Source organism: Polypterus senegalus, chromosome 5 (genome assembly GCF_016835505.1).
Source record: "Polypterus senegalus isolate Bchr_013 chromosome 5, ASM1683550v1, whole genome shotgun sequence".
Lineage (NCBI taxonomy): Eukaryota > Metazoa > Chordata > Cladistia > Polypteriformes > Polypteridae > Polypterus > Polypterus senegalus.
Window position 1 is genome coordinate 107,957,867 of NC_053158.1, and position 24,220 is coordinate 107,982,086.

Below are 24,220 nucleotides of genomic sequence, written 5' to 3' on the forward strand. Positions count from 1 at the left end.
TTGTTATCAAACATTTATTCGTGTTGGTATTTGTTAGATTTTTAACGGATGAATCCAAAACTGTTATTGTTGACCAACAAGTCTGCCATGTATTAAAAGGACTCGGAACCACAGGATTGCTTGTTACATGTGCCGTTTACTTCTTCCGTCTATATTCCATAATATACGCACTGTAATGAAGATTTTGCTCAATGGCAGCCATCACAATCCACTACAGAATCTGGAGGTTGGACCCACTGCCAATGTCCTGACAGAGATAAGGAGACACAAGAAGTCTTCCAGGGTAGCCAGTTTGTTTTCCACCATGTCCACACTATATGAAACTGGCAAAGGAATCACTTTCACCTGTACATGTATGCTACATTAAGTAATGTGTGGTTTTCCATGAAAGACAGGAAATTGACCTTTATAAATGTACATAAATGAAATAGTACTAAACTAATAGCAGTACATACAGTGTGAAAAACTATTTGCCCCCTTCCTGATTTCTTATTCTTTTGCATGTTTGTCACACAAAATGTTTCTGATCATCAAACACATTTAACCATTAGTCAAATATAACACAAGTAAACACAAAATGCAGTTTTTAAATTATGTTTTTTATTATTTAGGGAGAAAAAAAATCCAAACCTACATGGCCCTGTGTGAAAAAGTAATTGCCCCTTGTTAAAAATAACCTAACTGTGGTGTATCACACCCGAGTTCAATTTCCGTAGCCACCCCCAGGCCTGATTACTGCCACACCTGTTTCAATCAAGAAATCACTTAAATAGGAGCTGCCTGACACAGAGAAGTAGACCAAAAGCACCTCAAAAGCTAGACATCATGCCAAGATCCAAAGAAATTCAGGAACAAATAAGAACAGAAGTAATTGAGATCTATCAGTCTGGTAAAGGTTATAAAGCCATTTCTAAAGCTTTGGGACTCCAGCGAACCACAGTGAGAGCCATTATCCACAAATGGCAAAAACATGGAACAGTGGTGAACCTTCCAGGAGTGGCTGGCCGACCAAAATTACCCCAAGAGCGCAGAGACGACTCATCCGAGAGGTCACAAAAGACCCCAGGACAACGTCTAAAGAACTGCAGGCCTCACTTGCTTCAATTAAGGTCAGTGTTCATGACTCCACTATAAGAAAGAGACTGGGCAAAAACGGCCTGCATGGCAGATTTGCAAGACGCAAACCACTGTTAAGCAAAAAGAACATTAGGGCTCGTCTCAATTTTGCTAAGAAACATGTCAATGATTGCCAAGACTTTTGGGAAAATACCTTGTGGACTGATGAGACAAAAGTTGAACTTTTTGGAAGGCAAATGTTCCGTTACATCTGGCGTAAAAGGAACACAGCATTTCAGAAAAAACATCATACCAACAGTAAAATATGGTGGTGGTAGTGTGATGGTCTGGGGTTGTTTTGCTGCTTCAGGACCTGGAAGGCTTGCTGTGATAGATGGAACCATGAATTCTACTGTCTACCAAAAAATCCTGAAGGAGAATGTCCGGCCATCTGTTCGTCAACTCAAGCTGAAGCGATCTTGGGTGCTGCAACAGGACAATGACCCAAAACACACCAGCAAATCCACCTCTGAATGGCTGAAGAAAAACAAAATGAAGACTTTGGAGTGGCCTAGTCAAAGTCCTGACCTGAATCCAATTGAGATGCTATGGCATGACCTTAAAAAGGCGGTTCATGCTAGAAACCCCTCAAATAAAGCTGAATTACAACAATTCTGCAAAGATGAGTGGGCCAAAATTCCTCCAGAGCGCTGTAAAAGACTCATTGCAAGTTATCATAACGCTTGATTGCAGTTATTGCTGCTAAGGGTGGCCCAACCAGTTATTAGGTTCAGGGGGCAATTACTTTTCACACAGAGCCATGTAGGTTTGGATTTTTTTTCTCCCTAAATAATAAAAACCATCATTTAAAAACTGCATTTTGTGTTTACTTGTGTTATATTTGACTAATGGTTAAATGTGTTTGATTATCAGAAACATTTTGTGTGACAAACATGCAAAAGAATAAGAAATCAGGAAGGGGGCAAATAGTTTTTCACACCACTGTATAATGTAAATGGCAGCAATAGATAAATAGCGTACTGTACTATTATTACTTGGGAGAAATGGCAGCTTTAAATATATACATAAGTACAATATTTAAAATATTAACATGTGGATTTGGAACTTAATAATCTACTCCACTCTAAATTAAATAATAACATTAGCATAGGTCAAATACGGTATACAATAAAAACATTAACTAGTTGCTTTTAAACAGTACGACTTCTGGAATAGGTGGAGCAATGGTGCACACTCTTTTTTTATGGAATCGGAACGCTTTCCTTCTTAACATATACCATTCCATAATATGCCATCAATTCCATCAGCCTTAGTAATGGATATCTCTAGCTATTGCCACATGCACAGTCTTTGACAAGCAGCCGTAGTTGCTCAGTCAGGAACTATTCAAATGATTCACCAGATGTCTGTGCCTTTTCATTAAATTTGTATTGGGGTTGCTTTTGGCATTACATAAGCACCAAAACGGTCATAACATGTTTGTAATTTCTTACTGTCGTCATGCGATAACACCCATGTGTTGTAGATGCCCCATCCTTTGTCACCAATCCACAGCAAATAAGTAGCTAGACGTTTCCTTCTCTCCTTTGTTTTGAAGTGGGCTGGTGAACACTAGCTGTACGTGCTGTTTGAACTTTCACTACGAGTCTGGCAAACTGACTGAGTCCCAGTTCATTCGAGGTGAAGGAACTCTGGCAACATGCATAACTGTTTAGTTTAATGATTTAGTTTTCTTACTCTGACACCATGTTATATGTTCTGCCACTTTATTCTGTTAAAGGACTCAAAACCACTGAATGGCTTGTTAACATGTGTCGTTTACTTAATTCTTCTATATCCCCTAATATATTGTAACAAAAAGATACTCTATTTATCAAGAAAAACGCTGTCACTTTACTCCTTAACCACTACAAAAAGCAATATTCAAATTAAGCCTCCACCCTTCTTCTTCTTCTGGGTTTTTATAGCAGTTTGGCAGACCAACGTTAATAGTGCATTACCACCACCTGCTGAGCTGGAGTGGGAAGCAGAGATTCGGGATGCTAAATAAACAAATAAATAAATATATATATATTGTCATGCAGGGGCGGCACGGTGGCGCAGTGGTAGCGCTGCTGCCTCGCAGTTAGGAGACCCAGGTTCACTTCCCGGGTCCTCCCTGCGTGGAGTTTGCATGTTCTCCCCGTGTCTGCGTGGGTTTCCTCCCACAATCCAAAGACATGCAGGTTAGGTGGATTGGCGATTCTAAATTGGCCCTAGTGTGTGCTTGGTGTGTGGGTGTGTTTGTGTGTGTCCTGCGGTGGGTTGGCACCCTGCCCAGGATTGGTTCCTGCCTTGTGCCCTGTGTTGGCTGGGATTGGCTCCAGCAGACCCCCGTGACCCTATTCGGATTCAGCGGGTTAGAAAATGGATGGATGGATATTGTCATGCACGTGCGAGTAGCAGGATGTTGTATGGACCAATCGAAGGTAATTCCGTGGCGGTGTACACTAAACCTTTTCCTGTTGTCTCTGCAGACCAACCGTGAGAAAACCTATCTGACTCAACATTGAAGACGTCATTTCTGGTTCCAGCGCCCAGAAAGACGTTATTTCCGGTTCCGGCCCCTAAGATGAGATCAGAAGAAGGTCACTTCTAGTTCCCCTATGTCACTTCCGGGCCAATCACTTAAAACCGCCATCTTTCCAGACCTTAGTCAGTTCATGTCTGGACTTCAAACCAGTAACTTGTCTGGAAAACTTAACCCATTGCAGCCAGGGATATTATACGGGCGGCTGCCCCAAACCTTTTTAAGTGTGCCAGGTCTGATCATTTTTACTATATATATATATATATATATATATATATATATATATATATATATACATACTGTGTATATATATTAAAAATTGTCACAATTCTTAAAAGTTCAAATACGCATTTTGAGGTACTAAATTGCCAACACTGTCCAACACTTTCCATTGAAATAACCTCCTGCTCCATTGCTTTCAGTTTTTCAAAAAGATGTAGTCTTTGTTCCTTATAAGCAGTGCATTCCATTATTGTATGCTTTACTGTTTCAGGAAAAAAACATCTTCTGCACATCCCTGTTTCATGCTTATTAATTCTAGACAGTGAATAATTTAATCATGTTTGTCCAAAACATAATCTTGTGATTCTTCTTCTTCTTCTCCACCACTTAGTCCCGATACTGGGATGCATACACCAGGCAGCATCAGTTAGTGATAGTAGGCAAAATCAAACCCCCCCTTTTAACAAAATTAGACACAACTGTTTCATACTAAACATAAAAAAATCATAATTAACAGACTAATTTTAGGTGCAACAATACAGAGCCTCCTGGGACATCAGCGACGTCTTTTGCTATAATATATACAATCCCATAATATGCAGTTCATCCAGGGTTTACATATTTCCAAAATCACAGATTTTTCGAGCAACCAAAAAAAAAAAAAGTTAAGGAACTAAAGAAGACAAAAATATAACATTTTAATTAAGTCATGATTATAGAGATATAAACATGTGTAATCTAAACATAAGTATATGTAAGTAAGTACATATTGTGATAATAATTGACACCAGACATCATAAAGGTTTGGGGCATCCAACCGTATAATATCTAATATCTCTGGCTGCAAAAGGTTTAGATAAGAACAGAGTTGTTCAAAAAACAGAACTGATTAACTAGAAGCAAGATTGCGGCTTTAAAGGCCCGTAGAGGAAGTGACGTCATCAAAGGGGCCGGAACAGGAAGTAATGTCGCCCAGACTGGAAGTAACGTCATCAACGGGTTCAGAAACAGAAGTGATGCCATTGGGACCGGAACCTGGTGGGATTTCCCGAAAAGGGTCTGCAAGAACCTGAGAAAGATAGTCAGTGCACCCCGCTGCCCCCAGTCTGTGCTATTACAATTACTCAAGCCCTTTAGCTGCCTCCTCGCACGTGTGACAATATGTAGAAGAGAACATATACAGTGCATCCGGAAAGTATTCACAGTGCATCACTTTTTCCACATTTTGTTATGTTACATCCTTATTCCAAAATGGATTAAATTCATTTTTTTCCTCAGAATTCTACACACAATACCCCATAATGACAACATGGAAAAAGTTTACTTGAGGTTTTTGCAAATTTATTAAAAATAAAAAAACTGAGAAATCATATTTACATAAGTATTCACAGCCTTTGGTCAATACTTTGTCGATGCACCTTTGTCAGCAATTACAGTGTCAAGTCTTTTTGAATATGATGTCACAAGCTTGGCACACCTATCCTTGGCCAGTTTCACCCATTCCTCTTTGCAGCACCTCTCAAGCTCCATCAGGTTGGATGGGAAGCGTCGGTGCACAGCCATTTTAAGATCTCTCCAGAGATTTTCAATCGGATTCAAGTCTGGGCTCTGGCTGGGCCACTCAAGGACATTCACAGAGTTGTCCTGAAGCCACTCCCTTGATATCTTGGCTGTGTGCTTAGGGTCGTTGTCCTGCTGAAAGATGAACTGTTGAACCAGTCTGAGGTCAAGAGCGCTCAGGAGCAAGTTTTCATCCAGGATGTCTCTGTACATTGCTGCAGTCATCTTTCCCTTTATCCTGACTAGTCTCCCAGTTCCTGCCGCTGAAAAACATCCCCACAGCATGATGCTGCCACCACCATGCTTCACTGTAGGGATGGTATTGGCCTGGTGATGAGCGGTGCCTGGTTTCCTCCAAACATGAAGCCTGGCATTCACACCAAAGAGTTCAATCTTTGTCTCATCAGACCAGAAAATTTTGTTTCTCATGGTCTGAGAGTCCTTCAGGTGCCTTTTGGCAAACTCCAGGCGGGCTGCCATGTGCCTTTTACTAAAGAGTGGCTTCCGTCTGGCCATTCTACCATATAGGCCTGATTCGTGGATTGCTGCAGAGATGGTTGTCCTTCTCAACAGAGGACCTCTGGAGCGTTGACAGAGTGATCATCGGGTTCTTGGTCACCTCCCTGACTAAGGCCCTTCTCCCCCAATCGCTTAGTTTAGATGGCCGGCCAGCTCTAGGAAGAGTCCTGGTGGTTTTGAACTTCTTCCACTTACAGATGATGGAGGCCACTGTGCTCATTGGGACCTTCAAAGCAGCAGAAATTTTTTCTATAACCTTCCCCAGATTTGTGCCTCGAGACTATCCTGTCTCGGAGGTCTATGGACAATTCCTTTCACTTCATGCTTGGTTTGTGCTCTGTCAGCTGTGGGACCTTATATAGACAGGTGTGTGCCTTTCCAAATCATGTCCAATCAACTGAATTTACCAAAGGTGGACTCCAACTAAGTTGCAGAAACATCTCAAGGATGATCAGGGGAAACAGGATGCACCTGAGCTCAATTTTGAGCTTCACGACAAAGGCTGTGAATACTTATGTACATGTGCTTTCTCAGTTTTTTTATTTTTAATAAATTTGCAAAAACCTCAAGTAAACCTTTTTCACGTTGTGATTAGGGGATGTTGTGTGTAGAATTCTGAGGAAAAAAATGAATTTAATCCATTTTGGAATAAGGCTGTAAAATAACAAAATGTGGAAAAAGTGATGCGCTGTGAATACTTTCTGGATGCACTGTATAAAATAGTCACAGAATAATGATAATAATGCACTTTGAATGATCATTCTCAGCAAACGTATGACAACATGACATATGCACACGATTCAAACACTCGGATTCAGCCGCCAGTTACCCATTTTATTCATAAAAGGTGGTGGTATTCGAGGCTGTCCACAAAAACCTCTGGAGCCTCAATATAAAAATACATTAAGATTTTTTTTTCTACATACAATATTTGTTCATTCAGGATTTTAAGAGGTAATGTGGGACTCAGGATTTGTCTGTTGAATTTGGGACAGCCCTCCTCAACTCTGATATGCTACAAGTTATTATTGGATTAGTTGACAAATCTAAAAAATAATCTCTAGACCAATTGTTTAAAAAATAGTCATTATGTGTAGCCTTAATAACTTCAAACAGTTTAAGTGCAATTAAAATGTTTAATGTCAACACCATGAATAACAAATGATTGCACAATGTGGAAAATTCATACAATTAAACAGTGATTTTAAAGTAAAAACTATTACCAAGGATGTTGAAGTTTTTTTGTATATTACTCACCCATCAAAACTGGTTTATTGTAGCTCAGGGGTTCTAAATCTGAGGATTGAAATTTGAAAATTGGTATCATACTGAGACCCAACAAGAAGATTATTATCAAAATAATAGTGGAGCCATAAATTGACAAATAACAATGTCCATATAATGACATAAAAGTAAATGATTGTTTCCTTTCAAGCATATTTCTCACATGAATATTACTAAAAGAGATAAGTTGGAAATAAACATTATCTATCTATTTTCCATACTTGCTTAACCTGAACAGGGTCCCTGAAATGGGCACAAGGCAGGGACAACACTTGGATGGAGTGCCAGTCCACTGCATACATACACTTGTTGCAAACTTCACACAGAGCCATAGCAAGGTTTGGGACAGCCACCCGTATAATTGGTATCCTGGTTGTAAAGCTGTAAATATGTTACACCACACTGATGTGCACAAAACCGAGTCAAAAACAGAACTGAGGGAAAAGGGAAAATGTGGAGGCTTTTAAAGGGGAAGACAGGAAGTAAGGTCAAAGGGGTCGGGCTCGTGAGGGTCTTCAACCATAGGCTCGAGTCCGGACGTGACATCACAGGGGCCGGAGTCAGCAATGTCTTCTTCCATAGGCTTAGTCCCAGAAATGACGTTAAGAGGACCAGGTGAAATCTCCCGTGAAAGGTCTGCAGGAAAGGAAGAAAAAGAGTCAGTGCACTCTGCGACATCCTGGTATGACTCGGAATTGCCTTTACTCAAGCCCTTTAGCTGCCTCCCATGCGCATGTGTGTGACACACTGTACAGCAGAAATAATTTACATAGCCAGTCCAACTAACCTGCATGTGTTTGGATTGTAGGACAAAATCAGAACACTAGGAGGAAACAAACACATGCAAACTCTACACAAGGGAGCACCAGGGGCTTGAGGCGAAAATAATTATTGTCATTGAAAACAAAAATAGATCCCTGTAATATATAACTGCCAGTGGAAATGCTTAGTATAAGACTTAGTAAGGCTGTGAGAAAGAAATTCCTGGGGTGCAGGGCAAGAATATGATGATTTTCGAAAGGAGAGTATGAAAGGTCCCTCAACTTAGTTATTTGGCATATGGCACCAGATAGGTAATGAAGTAGCTGACAAAATAACCAGTGCAGCTTATTTATATTTTTTAAATAACATTTTTCACATGAGCTCCACTTTAACAATACATTTTTGAAATATTTTAACATACTCCAGTTTCCATGTAACAGTTTAAACAACTGAGATAAAAAAAGAGAGAAGCTAAATTATTTCTAAAAATGTCTACACTATTTGCATTTTCTACAGGTGACTAAATAAATTTTGCTAAATAATTAAATATATAGTCCCTCTGGAAATCATATGCTCTACCAAATGACATTGTGCTGAATGTCTGCTACTTGTCTCACTATTTTGATATTTTCTGGTATTTTTCACAGTTCTCAGTGGTCTAACAAACACATCCTTCATACTACCAGTAGATGTCCATTAATCTTTCCACCTTGCAGATTTAGATTCAGTGTACTTTATGGCCACTGAAACTGCATTCAGTGTACAGCACTGTTACAACACTAAATATTCCTCCACCCAATTCACTCACCCTTGATAACACCCTGAAAATGGTCACATCCTTGTCCTGCTCTTTTTATTTTTATTTCAGTATTTGAATCTAGTGCTGCATTTCCTTCATCTCACAAGCATGTCTGTGTCATTTCCTCCTCTCTCCCCATTTTGCATACATGTCTTCACTGTTAGTTGTCTCAGTTTGATTGTTTAATAGGTTGTGAGACAGGAGGTGGGGAATGCTTGTTATATTTTGGAACACAAAACAAAATTGGGCAGCACGGTGGCGCAGTGGGTAGCACTGCTGCCTCGCAGTTAGGAGACCCGGGTTTGCTTCCCGGGTCCTCCCTGCGTGGAGTTTGCATGTTCTCCCCATGTCTGCGTGGGTTTCCTCCCACAGTCCAAAGACATGCAGGTTAGGTGCATTGGCGTTCCTAAATTGTCCCTAGTGTGTGCTTGGTGTGTGTGTGTGTGTGTGCCCTGTGGTGGGCTGGCGCCCTGCCCGGGGTTTGTTTCCTGCCTTGCGCCCTGTGTTGGTTGGGATTGGCTCCAGCAGACCCCCGTGACCCTGTAGTTAGGATATAACGGGTTGGATAATGGATGGGTGGATGGATGGATGGAAACAAAATCTCTCTCTGATGTGTAAGCTAAATATGAGGCAGATCACTTGACACAGAATTTGCACTTGGATGAACTCGGCTAAATTTAGTACACAATCATGTGGTGACTCATGACATACGTTCATAGTTTAAGAAACATTGGTGTAGCTAATAGCAAAGTCAGTAACTGAGTTGTAAAACTTGATTAAGAATAATAAGTACTGTCAAAGAGGTGTATAAGTTAATAACATGGTTATGCTTGAGATTGATTTAATAATGAACATTAGGAGAGAACTAAACCCCGCATTAAAAATTCACTCTGTCTCACTACTATATATGTAGTAAAAGATTGTGGAAAGCCAGCCCCGGACACAGATAGACAGATACCAGAATGTCCAAAACACATACGTTTATTAATACACAGAACCACAATGCCTTATCACCAACAGTCTTGTCTCTTTTCTTTCTCTTTCTCTGACCTCCACTGCCCTCCTCACAAGCCCCGTCTCCTTCCTCCCAACTCTGGCTCGTCTACTGGAGGGAGGCGGCCCCTTTTATAAAGACCCGAATGGGCTCCAGGTGTTCCGTCTGACGACACTTCCTGTTGTGGCGGAAGTGCTGCCATCCAGGGTTCCATAACTGTCCGGGTGCCCCCTGGCGGTGGCCATGTCCTCCCATAGGGATGAGCTTCCCAGCCCAGTTCCAGTGGCCCCCAATCAGACCTGGGCAGCTGCCCTTTCGTGGCTCAGGAGAGGTATTGTCCCTCTTGTGGACCGTCCAGGCATCCCGGCTGGGTAGGGTCTCCAGCCGTCTGGCACAAGATGTATGGAGAAAGGTAAAAATGTCAGGTGAGGTCTTGACTAAAAGTAACACATCTGTATCTTTAATCCAATAAAGGGATCAGACTATTTTATTAAATATTAGTTGTACCCCTGGTTCTCCCGTGTAGTAGTGAAACATGACAAACTTTAAAAAAAAATTAAACCAACAGGTATCGCTAGCTAACCATAGGCAAGGTATGCTCCAAAACGTGAGAGGTAGACCAATTCGAATGGAGGCTCGCGTGTGAGTGAGAAGGGCCCCTCCTGGCTCCCCACTCCTGACGTCACGCTTCCCCCTCCCCTTGGCCCGCAGCCTCTGTCTCAAATTAGAGAGAATAAATCCCTCCTACAAGCGAACTATGATACTGGGATTGGCTCTAGCGGACCCCCGTGACCCTGTATTCGGATTCAGCGGGTTGGAAAATGGTTGGATGGATGTTCAAGCAAATTACAGAAAAAACCCAATCTAAATCCTTTAAGTAGTTCTCTTGTGAAAAATGGACAGACAGACAGACTTTGGACCCGTTCGCTGCCAGGCACGTTCTGACAGAGAAGTTTTATTTAATCGTCCACGTGACTGTCGCGGAAACTGCCACATTATAACTTTTTTTTAATTGGCAGTACTTGATAGTAGAAGAGATGAGGAAAACAGCTTTGCGTCTTTCTACTTTTTAACTGCGCCGAGCTGTAAACAATGTGAAGACAACACCACCTTCAGCAGGGAGGGGTCATGAGAATAAAGTGGACACTCAGACCCGCAGAATGTCAGGCTGCTCTGCCGGGTTGAGAGCTTCACAGTTCCGGGCGGCGTCCTCTCTTCTCGCACTGTTTGTGACACTTCGAGTGCCCCTTCGGCTCCTGGGAGAGTGGAAATCTTTGCGAATGAGTGTAATTGGCGCCATAGAAGCAAAACTCTCTTTGTAAATTGTGCTTCACGACTACTTACTGTCCCTTAAGGTGAGTTCAGGTCACTAAAACCCCGCAACATTCAAGGTTGCTTTTGTGATAAATTCTTTTAAGAAGATGGAGGGTTTACATCTAAGAAGATGTACCAACCTCTTCATGTTAAGTTTTGGATTTGGGAATTGTTTGGACCTTCTGCCCGTTAAGCACGGAAGGCCAGCATCCACATTTCTCAGAATAATTTTTCTCTTAAATCACAGGCACGTAGTGCAAGGTGGTCAGGCAGAAATTTGCAGGATCACATAGAAAATGTAATTTCTATACCACAGCGGTCGTGCAGCGCCTTTCACAAGGGATCTGCTACTGAGATATGATCCAAATACATTTAAGCTGCTGTTAGTGCTACTTACCTGTTGTGTTATAGCGCCTTTAAAATGTACTTTACCCGAAAGCACTCCAGTATTGCTCAATGTATCTTTACTTCTTACATGTTAATGTTTTACTGTTTAATAATTTATATACTACATTTTATTTTTTTCCCTTGCACTCAGTGAGCGAAGCCACTGGGTAATCAGCTAGTATATATATATATATATATATATATATATATATATATATATATATATATATATATATATAGAGAGAGAGAGAGAGAGAGAGAGAGAGAGAGAGAGAGAGAGAGAGAGAGAGAGAGAGAGAGAGAGAGAGAGAGAGAGAGAGAGAGAGTAAGCAGAATACAAGGCTCCCTCTTAATCATGAAACTTCAGGTATATGAGAAGGTCATTTATTAAACCTTTTCATCTTCTAAACCACAATGAAGTACTGTATAATAATATAGTCTGAGTTAATATTCAAATGCATGCCACTAGCACCAACACTGAATCACCTTCACAGTAATTCGATGTACAGTTTACTGCAGCCTGTGGAGCAGAACACTCTGGGGCTGAATGTTTGTGCCGCTGAATCACAGTCCTAATGATTCTCACCGATGATTTTGCCTTCATGTGTTATTGGTCAGTCAGCTTGGCATACTTGTTGCTCAGGCATCTTATTGCATTATGTTAAGCATCATGACTCCAAAACACATTGTGAAACAGTTAGGAAAAACCCAAGTAAGATCAAAAGGCAATTCCTTTGAATGTGAGACTTGAAGTAATTAAGGACTGAAAAAATATTTTAAACTGTATTTAATAGAGGAAAGATATAATATTAAGGTTTGTTTTGATATCCATCATCCAACCCGCTATATCCCAACTACAGGGTCACAGCGGTCTGCTGGAGCCAATCCCAGCTAACACAGGGCGCAAGGCAGGAAACAAACCCTGGGCAGGGCGCCAGGCCACCACAAGGCACGCACACACACACACACCCACACACCAAGCCACACACTAGGGACAATTTAGATTTGCCAATGCACCTAATCTGCATGTCTTTGGACTGTGGGAGGAAACTTGTTTTGATATGTAATGTTATTAAACGCGGGGGCCACCAGGAGACGCTGCTGGGAGGCCCAGAGACATTGGTGTTTACTACAATCTGGAAGTACGTCGTAGTCACGGGAACAGAAGGATCGACGTACTTCCGGAATGAAGAAAAAAGGACTTTTTATATAACCCGGAAGTGATGGGGAATCATGGACTGAGGGATGAAACACTTCTGGGTTAAGCAGTGTAAAGGATTGTGGGAAACCCAGACGGGTGAGCTGAGCTGGGTGGCAGGGTGGCAATGCGTCTGGGAGAGGAAGATTGTGTATTAATTATTGATTGTATTGAGATTTATGAATATAATGGAGAGGAGGGTGCTTTGTGCACTTTATTGTGTTAATAAAACAAATAACTGGACTTTTATCTGATGTCTGGCATCTAGTCTGAGGGTTCAAGGGGACGACAGCACCCTCTATCTACCACACCATCAATGTAGTTTTTAATATTGCCTTAACCTAAGAATTTTTTTTGCATTTTCTGCATCTTAAGGGTGATAAAGGCGAACACGGATCTCATGGTTTACCTGGTTCAATAGGAGGCTCTGGACCAAAAGGACACAAGGTCTGTGAAACTTCTAAACATTCTTAAATGCTTCCCAATTTATAAAATCTTAAAATAAAAAGAACCCAGGGTGTGGTCAAGACTTTTTCACATAATGATTAATAATATTGAAACTTAATTCTTTAACTCCAAGAGAGTCAAAGTATTGTACAGTTTTCCTTTCACAGGGTCTCTTGTATGGACGGGCTGCTGCCTTGTGTAACATGTCACATGCATGGAACTCCAAGTTGAAACTTTTCTTTCTAAGGTCCAGTCAGTTTTTAATGCTGGTTTTGACCTTGCAAATGAGCTTTGTATGTTTGTCGTGAACAGCTACTGGAATACACAAACAATATTAAGTATTAGGAAGATGTATGAAGATATTAAAAAAAGCATGTTGTCTGGGATCTGAGCTAAAAAGTATTTTAGGAATGGCAGGAAACTAAGACGTATTATAAATGAAAGATATAGAAGACTCTCTCATGTTTTCAGTTGGAGATTTTCAATAAAGGCCTTTAGAAAAACAAATGCACACTGGGCATGAACATTTCTTTTTTTGGGTGTCTAACAAATGGCACAGAATGTTTCTCTTTGGGTACTTTTGTACTCAGACCAACTTACTCAGTATCTGGGGTAACTTATCTTTGAACTTTATAACACAGTTTACTTATTAAAATTGTTTTACATCCTCTAACTATCTGAAGTTTGTCAATGTATAAAGTAAGGTGATAAAGTTTATTATTTTGGATATAGAAATCTCCAATCTCCATTGTAATGGGAGACAGGTATGGATGGCTTCTTACCTGGACAAAATGCCCACATAATGGACAGACAACATTTGTTGATGGAATCTATGAACAGGATGGCTAGTGTTCACTCTTCTGGGCAGAGCAATGAAATGGAAAGACAAGGGGAGACTGGCTATTAGGGTTGGATAAACCCCCACCAAATGCGGTGGGTGGCAGTGCATCTTTTCTGAAGCACCTATGTGCACATCTTAAGGGCAGCCTAAGACTTGTGGTCCAATTTAGCAGTCCTGCTGGGGGTTGTGGGTGCTGCCAAGAACGGATATCAATATTCTGGAGCAGTTTCACCTCACCCGGAAGTGCTTCCTTGGTACAATGTTGCGATGCCAGAAGTACTCCCAAGTCTGGCATAAGGGGGACTTGGAGGAGGACAAAGCTCATCTGGGTAGGTTTACAGGAAGGGTAATCAAAAGAAGGAATTATGCCTTGCATGTCTATTTGTGCGTCTATAGTTGTGTCAAGGGTTTGGAGCTCCAAGACACCCCCAGAGACCATATAAGAAATAGATGACATTCATTTTGCAGATTATTAGCATGTGCTCCCATAATGCTGCTGTCTAAGCCAAAGGGGATATATATCCTTCAGCAGTGATGAAATCTTGTTAATTACTTGCTTGATTGAATTGCAACAGACTGAGAAACAATCCAAATTTCTTAGAATGGCATTAGCTGTTGATAGACAATAAAACATAACATCCTGTAAAACATTGTGAAGATGCTGAACTAAAAATAAACTTAGAGGATTTTAAATGAAAAATGTGTGCTGAAAGCAAAACAAAGATGGAAAAAACAGTGCGACATGAAGGGACCAGTTTAAAAAAAAGATTCTAATGCAGCATGATTAATAACTTTTAAGGACTATCGCAGGAATGCTGCAAAAGAGAAGGAAATTATTAAAGATTGCTGTAAAACAAACAGGCAGACACACTAAGCAGAAACTAATGCAGGAAATATGTTAACACTACAAAACTGAAAAAGGGAAGCAATTATGAAATGAGGTTAGATGAGTTTATTTCCAGAATCTTTCGCCTGTACCACTCATCTCATGACTCATGCTGTTGCCACTCCTGTGGATGTGTGACCAGTTTTTTCCCCAATACTTGTATACACCAATAATGTGAACTGTCTCATAGTTATTCAGTATTACTCAGAGTAGAGCAGTGGTCTGACCTATCACAGTAATGTAGCACTGCCCATTAGCTAGATGTGCTAACACAAAAAGTTGTGGGAGGGGTTGTGAGGATGTCCTTGATTCAAAATAACATCATGAAAAATTAACTATAAACCATGACAGTTAAAATTTGTAATTATTCAGATGCCACAGAGTACAGAAACCTGATTGCAGGTTTGCTTATGCTAGCATATATACTGCTCAAAATAATTAAAGGAACACATCAAGTCAATGAAACCTCTGGGATATTGACCTGGTCAGTTACGTAGCAGAGGGGGTTGTTAATCAGTTTCAGCTGCCTTGGTGTTCATGAAATTAACAACAGATGCACTAGAGGAACAACAATGAGATGACCCCCAAAACAGGAATGGTTTAACAGGTGGAGGCCACTGATATTTTTCCCTCCTCATCTTTTCTGACTGTTTTTTCACTAGTCTTGCATTTGGCTATGGGTAATCTCGCTACTGGTAGCATGAAGCGATACCTGGATCCTACAGAGGTTGCACAGGTAGTCCAACATCTCTAGGATGGCACATCAATACGTACCATTGCCAGAAGTCTTGCTGTGTCTCCCACCACAGTCTCAAGGGAATGGAGGAGATTCCAGGAGACAGGCAGTTAACTCTAGGAGAGCTGGACAGGGCTGAAGAAGGTCCTTAACCCATCAGCAAGACTGGTATCTGCTTTGGGTAAGGAGGAACAGGATGAGCACTGCCAGAGCCCTAAAAAATGACCTCCAGCAGGCCACTGGTGTGAATATCTCTGACCAAACAATCAGAAACAGACTTCATGAGGGTGGCCTGAGGGCCCGACGACCTCTAGTGGGCCATGTGGTCACTGCCCGGCACCGTGGAGCTCAACTGGCATTTGCAGTAGAATACCGGAATTGGCAGGTCCACCACTGGCACTCTGTGCTTTTCGCAGATGAGAGCAGGTTCACTCTGAGCACATGTGACAGACTTGAAAGGGTCTGGAGACGCTGTGGAGAACTTTATACTGCCTGTATCATCATTCAGCATGACTGGTTTGGTTGTGGGTCAGTGATGGTCTGGGGAGGCATATCCATGGAGGGGAGGCACAGACCTCTACAGGCTAGACAACGGCACCTTGACTGCCATTAGGTATCGGGATGAAATCCTTGGACCCATTGTCAGACCCTATGCTATTGCAGTGGGTCCCAAGTTCCTCCTGGTGCAAGACAATGCTCGGCCTCATGTGGTGAGAGTATGCAGGCAGTTCCTGGAGGATGAAGGAACTGATACCATTGACTGGCCCCCACGAACACCTGACCTCAATCCAATAGAACACCTCTGGGACTTTATGTTTCGCTCCATTTGACGCTGCCAGGTTCCACCTTAGACTGTCCAGAAGCTCAATGATGCCCTGGTCCAGATCTGGGAGGAGATCCCCCAGGACACCATCTGTCGTCTCATAAGGAGCATTCCCCGATGTTGTCAGGCATTTATACAAGCACGTGGGGGCCATATAAACTGCTGAGTATGATTTTGAGTTGCTGCAATGAAATTTCGGCCTGACGCATCATTTTTTCACTTTGATTTTCAGGTGTCTTTGAATTCAGCCCTCTGTAGGTTGATCATTTTAATTTCCATCAAACAATGTGGCATCCTTTCGTTCTTTACACATTACCCAGTCCATATTAGTATAGATATCAGGTGTCCCTTTAATTTTGTTTTCAAAATGTTCCTTTAAAATTTTTAGCATTTTATTATAGTCTTTTGCTGGAATATTTTGGATTTTTCTTTGGTATTGTAGTAGTTGTCTGTTTTTTCTTTCTTTTTTGCTCTCTCTCAGTAATCTTGTATCAGGCCAAGATTAAACCTGTGGGAGTTTCAAATTAGGATCGCGGCATTCTCCTTTAATGCCAGTACAGGTTTTGCAGGTGATTCAAGTGATGACATACCAGAGATTTAAAATATGCTGGTCATTCCATGGCATACATCCTCACTTCAGAATAGACTGCAGATACCAACTGTTGTGTATTCTGCTACCACTGCTGGTACATTTTCCTCCTTTAAAGTGTATGCCAGGAAAACATCCTGCGAGATCCAGTTGACAAACAAGTAATAACAGTGGCAGTAGTATTGTCACATATTATTGGTGCACAGAAACAGCAATAGGTCTGATCAATTTTTAACTGGTTTTTGTTTGTTTCTATTTAAGGGAGATACAGGAGATCCTGGAGTTAAAGGAGACAGTGTAAGTATTGTTTTGACTTTACCATTATTATAGCTTATAGAGCATACAGCATATCTGTGTTTCTTTGTATGCTACAAATATAAAATAATATTAAAGGAAACAATTGAAAGCCTTAAAGCTTAGTGGATCATTTGTTATCTTGTCAGTTGTTGCATATACACATTTTTCTTTTTTGCGAAAAGAAGAAATCCGTGGTATAAAAGTCATTTATTACAAAAAGGTTAATTTTATATTGTTCAGTAAATTAATTCCTCAGTTTTGATTATAGCAAATAGTGTAGTTGGCCCAATAGAGGAAAAATTTATATTTTTCTGAGTCTCAAAATTTTGTAATGTACAAACAGTTTCAAACAAAAGGGAAACAAAATAAAACTACACCACATCTGGTCTTCCTGCAAAATCTGGCAGTTTAATTTGTTGAACCTTTGCCTTGCCAAGCCAAATAAAGCCCATTACATTTAAATCTCACTCAAATGGATGTAAGTCTTATGTGAGTGATATTTGCAGTGGTTAATTGATCTAGTAACACGAGGACTTGTGCCACTAGAATTTAGACCCAGTACTTGGCACGGATGCTAAGATACACTCTAGTGACTGCCAGTTCACATTCATTTGGGCTGCAGTAAGGCTTATCATTAATTTCCTTCAGGTACAAGAAACCTCAAGTCAGCTCAGGTAACACGCTCGCTTTTTTCCTTCATAAGTAGATGTTTATTAAATAATATGATGCATGATATTTCTTTTAGATACTTACTTCGCAACTAATAAAAAGCCTCCACTGGAGTTGTATTTTTCTATTACATATGTAACAAATTATACTATAAATAAATTGATCTTGACTCTGTCTCTGCTTTATCATAATTAAATACTGTAACCCTAAAATATTTATTACATTCTTTTTATTTGAATTGAATACACAAAAATGTTACTTCTATATATTATTTTTCAAGACAGACCAGTTCAGAAGCTTCATAAACTACCTTGTACACAACCACCAAAGAATACAGAAACTTGAATATAAATTAAAACATATAATATGATTCAAGGTGCCAATGTAGAAGACACGAAAACAAACTTCTGCATAGATAGGCTGACCAGATGTCCTATATAAGACACCGTCATAACCAGTTTTTGTTTTTTTTATTTATCATTTGAAGGACATTTTAAAATTGTGCTTTAGTAAATTATAGAGGAGCTGTACATGATCCTATAAGCAACATTGCTGACATTTTTGATATCACTTGTGAGGTGGTATGCTTTGTTTTTTTCATTGTCATCTTTGGTTTGATGTACATAATGTTTTGTATAACATTGCCTATATGATTTAAGTTGCTATGTAGGGCCATGTTCTACATCTGCTGAGATTCTGTATGTGAAAGCAGTGGGTAAAAAATACAGCAATGTATTTCAATAAAAGAGTAATGAAGAACTGAAAAATGTTTAAAATATCTAAAATATTATATATACAGTAGTATAAATAACTAACACCACCTTAGCAAATATCTGAACCCCTCTGTTTCCAAGAGAATCTGGTTGCCCTACATATAAGGTAAAACAGACTTCTAGGAACCATTTGCATACATAAAGTCTATTACAGAAACAAGTAGTGATATGGTAAACACAAATTTCAGACAAGCAAAAGAGGAAAAACACAACCCTAAGGGCAAGGCAAAAAAAAAAATTAAATGATGTAAAAACCACACAAATAGACAAGTATAATAAGAACTACTGTAACAAGCTTTGACTAATTGAAATTCTAAGTCTATAACAAGTTTTTTGTGAAGATACTACCTAACAAAGCACACAGATTATACCTTATGTTAAAACAATAACCAACAGTAGAGAGAGTATTTAGGCAAACTGATTTTGTAGATGAGAAATGTGTTTTCTACAGATTTGTAAATACCTTAGTATCTCACTAATGTTAAGTATTCCCATTAGGCAGCAATTCAGTTCTACCTGGCTGTAAATACATACCCTGAATGTTATATGAATAGGTTGTGAACATTACCCTGTTTTGAATATATAAAGAAACCACTTCTTAAATCAAAATAAATTATTAAGAGTTAGATCAGTAAGGTTAGATAAATTATAGTTTTTGTTTATTTATTTGATCTTTTTTTTATTTTAGGGTGATCCAGGCATGCCTGGAAATATGGGTGTTCCAGGAGTACAGGTACACATTAGGAATCTCTCTCTCCCTCTCTTTGAATCTCATTCTAACTATTGTATAATTTGTGAAATAACATTTTTTGAATACTTTTTATAGGGTGAAACTGGACCAAAAGGGAAAAAAGGAGAGGTGTGTATTTTTTACTTTTGTTCAAATAATTTCTTAAAATTAAGGGAACTTAAGGATAAAGGAAAGTATGAGACTGGTGTGATTGAAATTAGAAACTTTCATTAATTTTTATTTTGCTTGATTTATTTATTTTGGTCAAGATAAAGCAAGGTGTTTTAAATGAAGATTGCTTCAAGGGAAAGATTGCTCATTACAATAATGAAGATTCAGTCAACAGTAATTGTATAACCAGCAAAGTATGACAGAAAACACATCACTGTCTTCTCTGTGTCTCATACTGAACAATACATGGCAGACCAAGCCCTGAATGCTCTTTTAGTTTCTCCAGACATCCTCTAGATATTCAATATCAATGTCAATGTATTTATAGAGCACATTTAAAACAACATCAGTAATGCTGAACACAAAATGCTTCACATTAAAACATTCAATTAACATAAATAAAACAAATAGAATTAAAACACAATAAAATACAATGCAGCCAGCACTAATTTGAAACAAACAAATGACTAAGACGAGAGAAACATCAGTATCACGGAAGATCAATGAAAGCTAGAGAATAGAAATGTGTCTTCAATTTGATTTTAAACAGTTCAGTTGAAGGAGACTCATTAATGTAATTAGGTAAAGAATTCCACAGATGCGGTGCAGCAGCTGTAAAAGTCCTATCCCCCTTAGTTTTGCACTTAGCACAAGGGATATCAAGAGACAACTGACCAGTAAATCTAAGGTCTCTGGATGACTGGTGTATTACACACAATTCAGATAAATAGGCAGGCGCATACCCATGCAGTGATTTAAAAACCAGGAGCAAAATTTTAAAATCAAATCTAAAACTAACTGGCAGCTAGTGTAAAAGAGGCTAAACTTAGAGATACAGAGGGAAACTTTTTTGCCCCAAACCAAAAAAGAAACAGCAGCATTCTGAACCAACCCCAAATTAAGTAGCTGGGACTTACTGATCCCAGAATACAATCAGTTTCAGTAATCAAGCCAAGAAAAGATAAAACCATAAGTAACTTTCTCAAGATTACTAGGAAATAAAAAAGCTTAACCTTGCCTAAAAGAAGAAGCTGGAAAAAGCAACCCTTGACCACAGAATTTTATCTGATTCTCAAAAGAAGTTACTGTCAAAAATAACCCAAAGAGTCCACGAAAGAGCCAAGAAATTCAAAACAAATCTGAGCTTTGGCTGCAGGACCAGCTATCAGCACTTCCATTTTATTGTGAATATGGCCAAGAAAATATTCAGCCATCCAGGATCTTAGTTTTATGAGACAACTGTGCAGCCGATTCATTGCAAAATTAAAAACAGGAATATAAACCCGTCTGTCATCAGCATAACATTGAAAATAACTATTAAATTCCCTAAAAATAGCTCATATAAGATGAAGAAATATAGAAAATAAATAGGACCCAAAATGGATCCCTGAGGAACACCAAATTTAAAAGGAGCTGTAGACAAAAAAGAGGAAATGAAAGTCACTTTTGTTTTTCTACTACCATTACCTCATTTAATACATCACATCATCTGACTCTTAATATGCATAGCTTTATTATTTCATCCAATCATCTAGTGCCACCAGTATTTTCTGACTCCTTTTGACTCTCCCATTTACCTGAATGCTGCCTCGTAAATGGCGGTGATCTGCAGATTCTTTTATTAATCTTGGCATCACTTCTTAGAAGGGATGTTTGGTCTTACAAGCTGGTTTGTCCTCACTTTCTAGAGGGATATTTGTTACTGATTTACAACATTCTAACCTTGGAAAATCAAGCTGGTGGTTTCTCTGATGAGGTAGATCTCACGTGTTCAAACTTTAAGCCACGTTTAGTTAACCCTTTAGTTACCTTCAGTCTTTTTCCTTGTGTTTTAATAATTAATTGGTTGAAATTCTTTTAAGTATATACTGTAATAACTTGTAAATGATTATATATATTAACTAAAAATTCCATATTAGTAATTATTTAACTTGAACTTTTGTAGATGTCTCATCAAGTGGTAACCTTTAAAAAAATATTTCAAAAGAAATGTGTTAATTCTTAAGCTAATTAAGGAAATTATATTCACTACTGACTATAAAGCATAAAATTCTTTGTTTAAGTCTTATGAAAATAATGCTGAACAGACACTATAAATGTAAACTCTGAGAAATGGTGTGCTTAAGTTAGAAGTCCAAATAAAGGCAGTAATTAACCTCTGACTAAGAAAGTTAATGCATCCATAATATTCCTACTACTGTAGACAGTATTTGGAAACTTTCTCTATAGATTAAAACATTCTCCCATATTGACTTGTTCTGCTGAGTTTAAAATACTGTATATACTGGCAGCAGAGTGGTGTTGCTAAGAGGGCTTACATACCAAGAGGGATAACAAAACATCTTCTTGGATATAAAATTACATGTTTTCATATGGAATACTATAAAAGTAATATGATTCAGTTTAAATGTATTAAATGTAGTATGTCTAACCATAAACTTGTGCCATAATTTTTTATCATATCCAATCAGTGTTGCATAAGCTTGGTGTCAGTTCCAAATATAATGACTGTACTTAAAAGCACCCTGCAATTATAATGCATTCCTTAATCCAGTTCTTGCAGGCCAAGTGTAAAAGTTTGACATGCTTCTAAAACATCCATTTAAAAAGTTAAAGATAAAATTAAGTTTAAGACAAAATTAATATTTTATATAGTATGAGGATTCTGTAAACAATTTCTAGTGGATCTTTGAGGCATCTACTTAAAAATGAGAAATATTCCAAGAGTGCATCTAGGATATTCCATTTTCTTATTGACAACATGAAGCAAGAAAATAGGACATTGAGATATTAAAATTCAGAGAATTCATAGGAAACACTTGGGAGTTAACGTGTAAAATGTTTTCAAAACAGTTAAAATTTTCAGAGGAACTTTACATTTTAGTTTTCATACCAATCTGTATGGTATAGCAATAAATTCAATTTTCAAATTACAAACATTTTTTTTTGTTAAGCGCAAAAGTATTTTATATTTTTATGCAGCCGAACTTGGCAATTAACATATACAATTGTGGAATGTTCTCTGCAGGGCTAACATCAGTTTTGTTGTCTCAGAAAGGTAATGCTGGTGATTCTGGCAACAGGGGTTATGAAGGGAAGAAGGGAGATGTTGGTTCAGCTGGAGCAATTGGACCACGTGGACCTCCAGGACAAGAAGGCATTCCTGGACAGCCAGGAGTACCGGGGCTCCCAGGAAAGCCTGTACGTATTCATATTTGCTCTCTAAACTAGAAATTAAAAAAAAGTTTTGTACTCTTTAACTGTTTATTTTATTATACGATACTGTATTTAATTATACCACATTGGCAAGAAGTATATAAAAAGTATTAAATTAACTGTTTTAAAAGATGAAAAATTTGGTGTGGTCACATACAAGTATATGACATATGGCATATTAGTTGGAGAAGTAAGTAAAATTTCACTGTGCTTTATGATAGTAACAGTACTATCATTGCTATTAACATTGTATACTTTTCATTAAAGTGATTAGTATACCGTATATAGTCCTCATTTTATTCTGTACAATCTAAAAGTACAAGATAGCATGTGGAAGCATATGATTAATTTCAATATTCAGCCTAATAAATTAAGGTCATATTTTCTGTTGCAGGGCAAGTCTTTAACAGATGACCATGTAATTAAGTTGTGCACAGACGTCCTAAGGAGTATGTATTTCACTTTGTTTTCTGTTCTTCATTATGTTCTTGAACTGGGTGGCTGTATTCTATGCAAAAATGTGCCACATATTATTGTAATAAGGAAAGATAATGCCATACATTTTATACTTCTGTCTAGACTTTAATGGCTTCTTGTTAGTGAGTTATATAATACTGTATAATATTATTTCAAACTAGCTATTTTTAATTTATCTATTCACAAAGACAATTCCACAGTCAGTATAGGACTGCCTGAATTAGATGCCAGGTTAGCAGAATGTTTAAAGATAATGAAATACAATGTATATAAAAATATCATTCATGCACCTTGAACTTCTCATTGTGCTGTTAAAATAATGAATGTCAGATTGTCATTGCCAACACTTTAATGTCAAAATAAAACTAATATTCCACATATTCCTTAGTTATACTCATTAAAATCAAATAGAAGCTTTCTCTTGGGTTAATATTTGATTAAAACACCTAATTCAGAAATTACAAACATGAGTCTTTCAGAAAAAGTGCCTAACTTGTTATTGTCATGCAGTATCTCCTAGCAGCACACATTTCAGGTAATGCACTATGTACAATCATGCTTCATTTTAATATATTGATTTGATTTTTCCAAAGAAAACTTAAGTCTGAGTTGATAGATCTTCTAGGATATTTTACATTTCTTGTACAGTTTGAAAATAATACAATGATTTATACCCAAAGGGCTGTTTTTCATTTTTATGTGCTTTATTTTCAAGGCATGTATTTGTTCAATGAGAGTAAACATGAATTGCAATTAGAAAATGAAGAACATCTGAAATTAGTGTGATTTGTTCTTAATATATTTAGTATCAGAGTGGCTTGCACTGATGCCCTACAGCTCCAGAAAAATGGGAGTGAGCCATGGCCCAATAACTGTATGC

At 38.6% G+C, this 24,220-nt stretch overlaps 1 protein-coding gene across 1 annotated transcript in view; it reads left to right on the forward strand.

Moving 5' to 3' along the window:
• The window catches only part of LOC120529425 (collagen alpha-1(XXI) chain-like), a 260,096-nt gene that overhangs the window by 218,377 nt on the left and 17,499 nt on the right, over positions 1 to 24,220 (forward strand). Inside the window, exons 21-26 of the mRNA XM_039753207.1 lie at positions 13,061 to 13,132; positions 17,269 to 17,304; positions 19,435 to 19,479; positions 19,573 to 19,605; positions 22,702 to 22,848; positions 23,258 to 23,312. Of these exons, the coding sequence (XP_039609141.1) occupies positions 13,061 to 13,132; positions 17,269 to 17,304; positions 19,435 to 19,479; positions 19,573 to 19,605; positions 22,702 to 22,848; positions 23,258 to 23,312 (388 nt within the window). The remainder of the gene's footprint in view (positions 1 to 13,060; positions 13,133 to 17,268; positions 17,305 to 19,434; positions 19,480 to 19,572; positions 19,606 to 22,701; positions 22,849 to 23,257; positions 23,313 to 24,220) is intronic.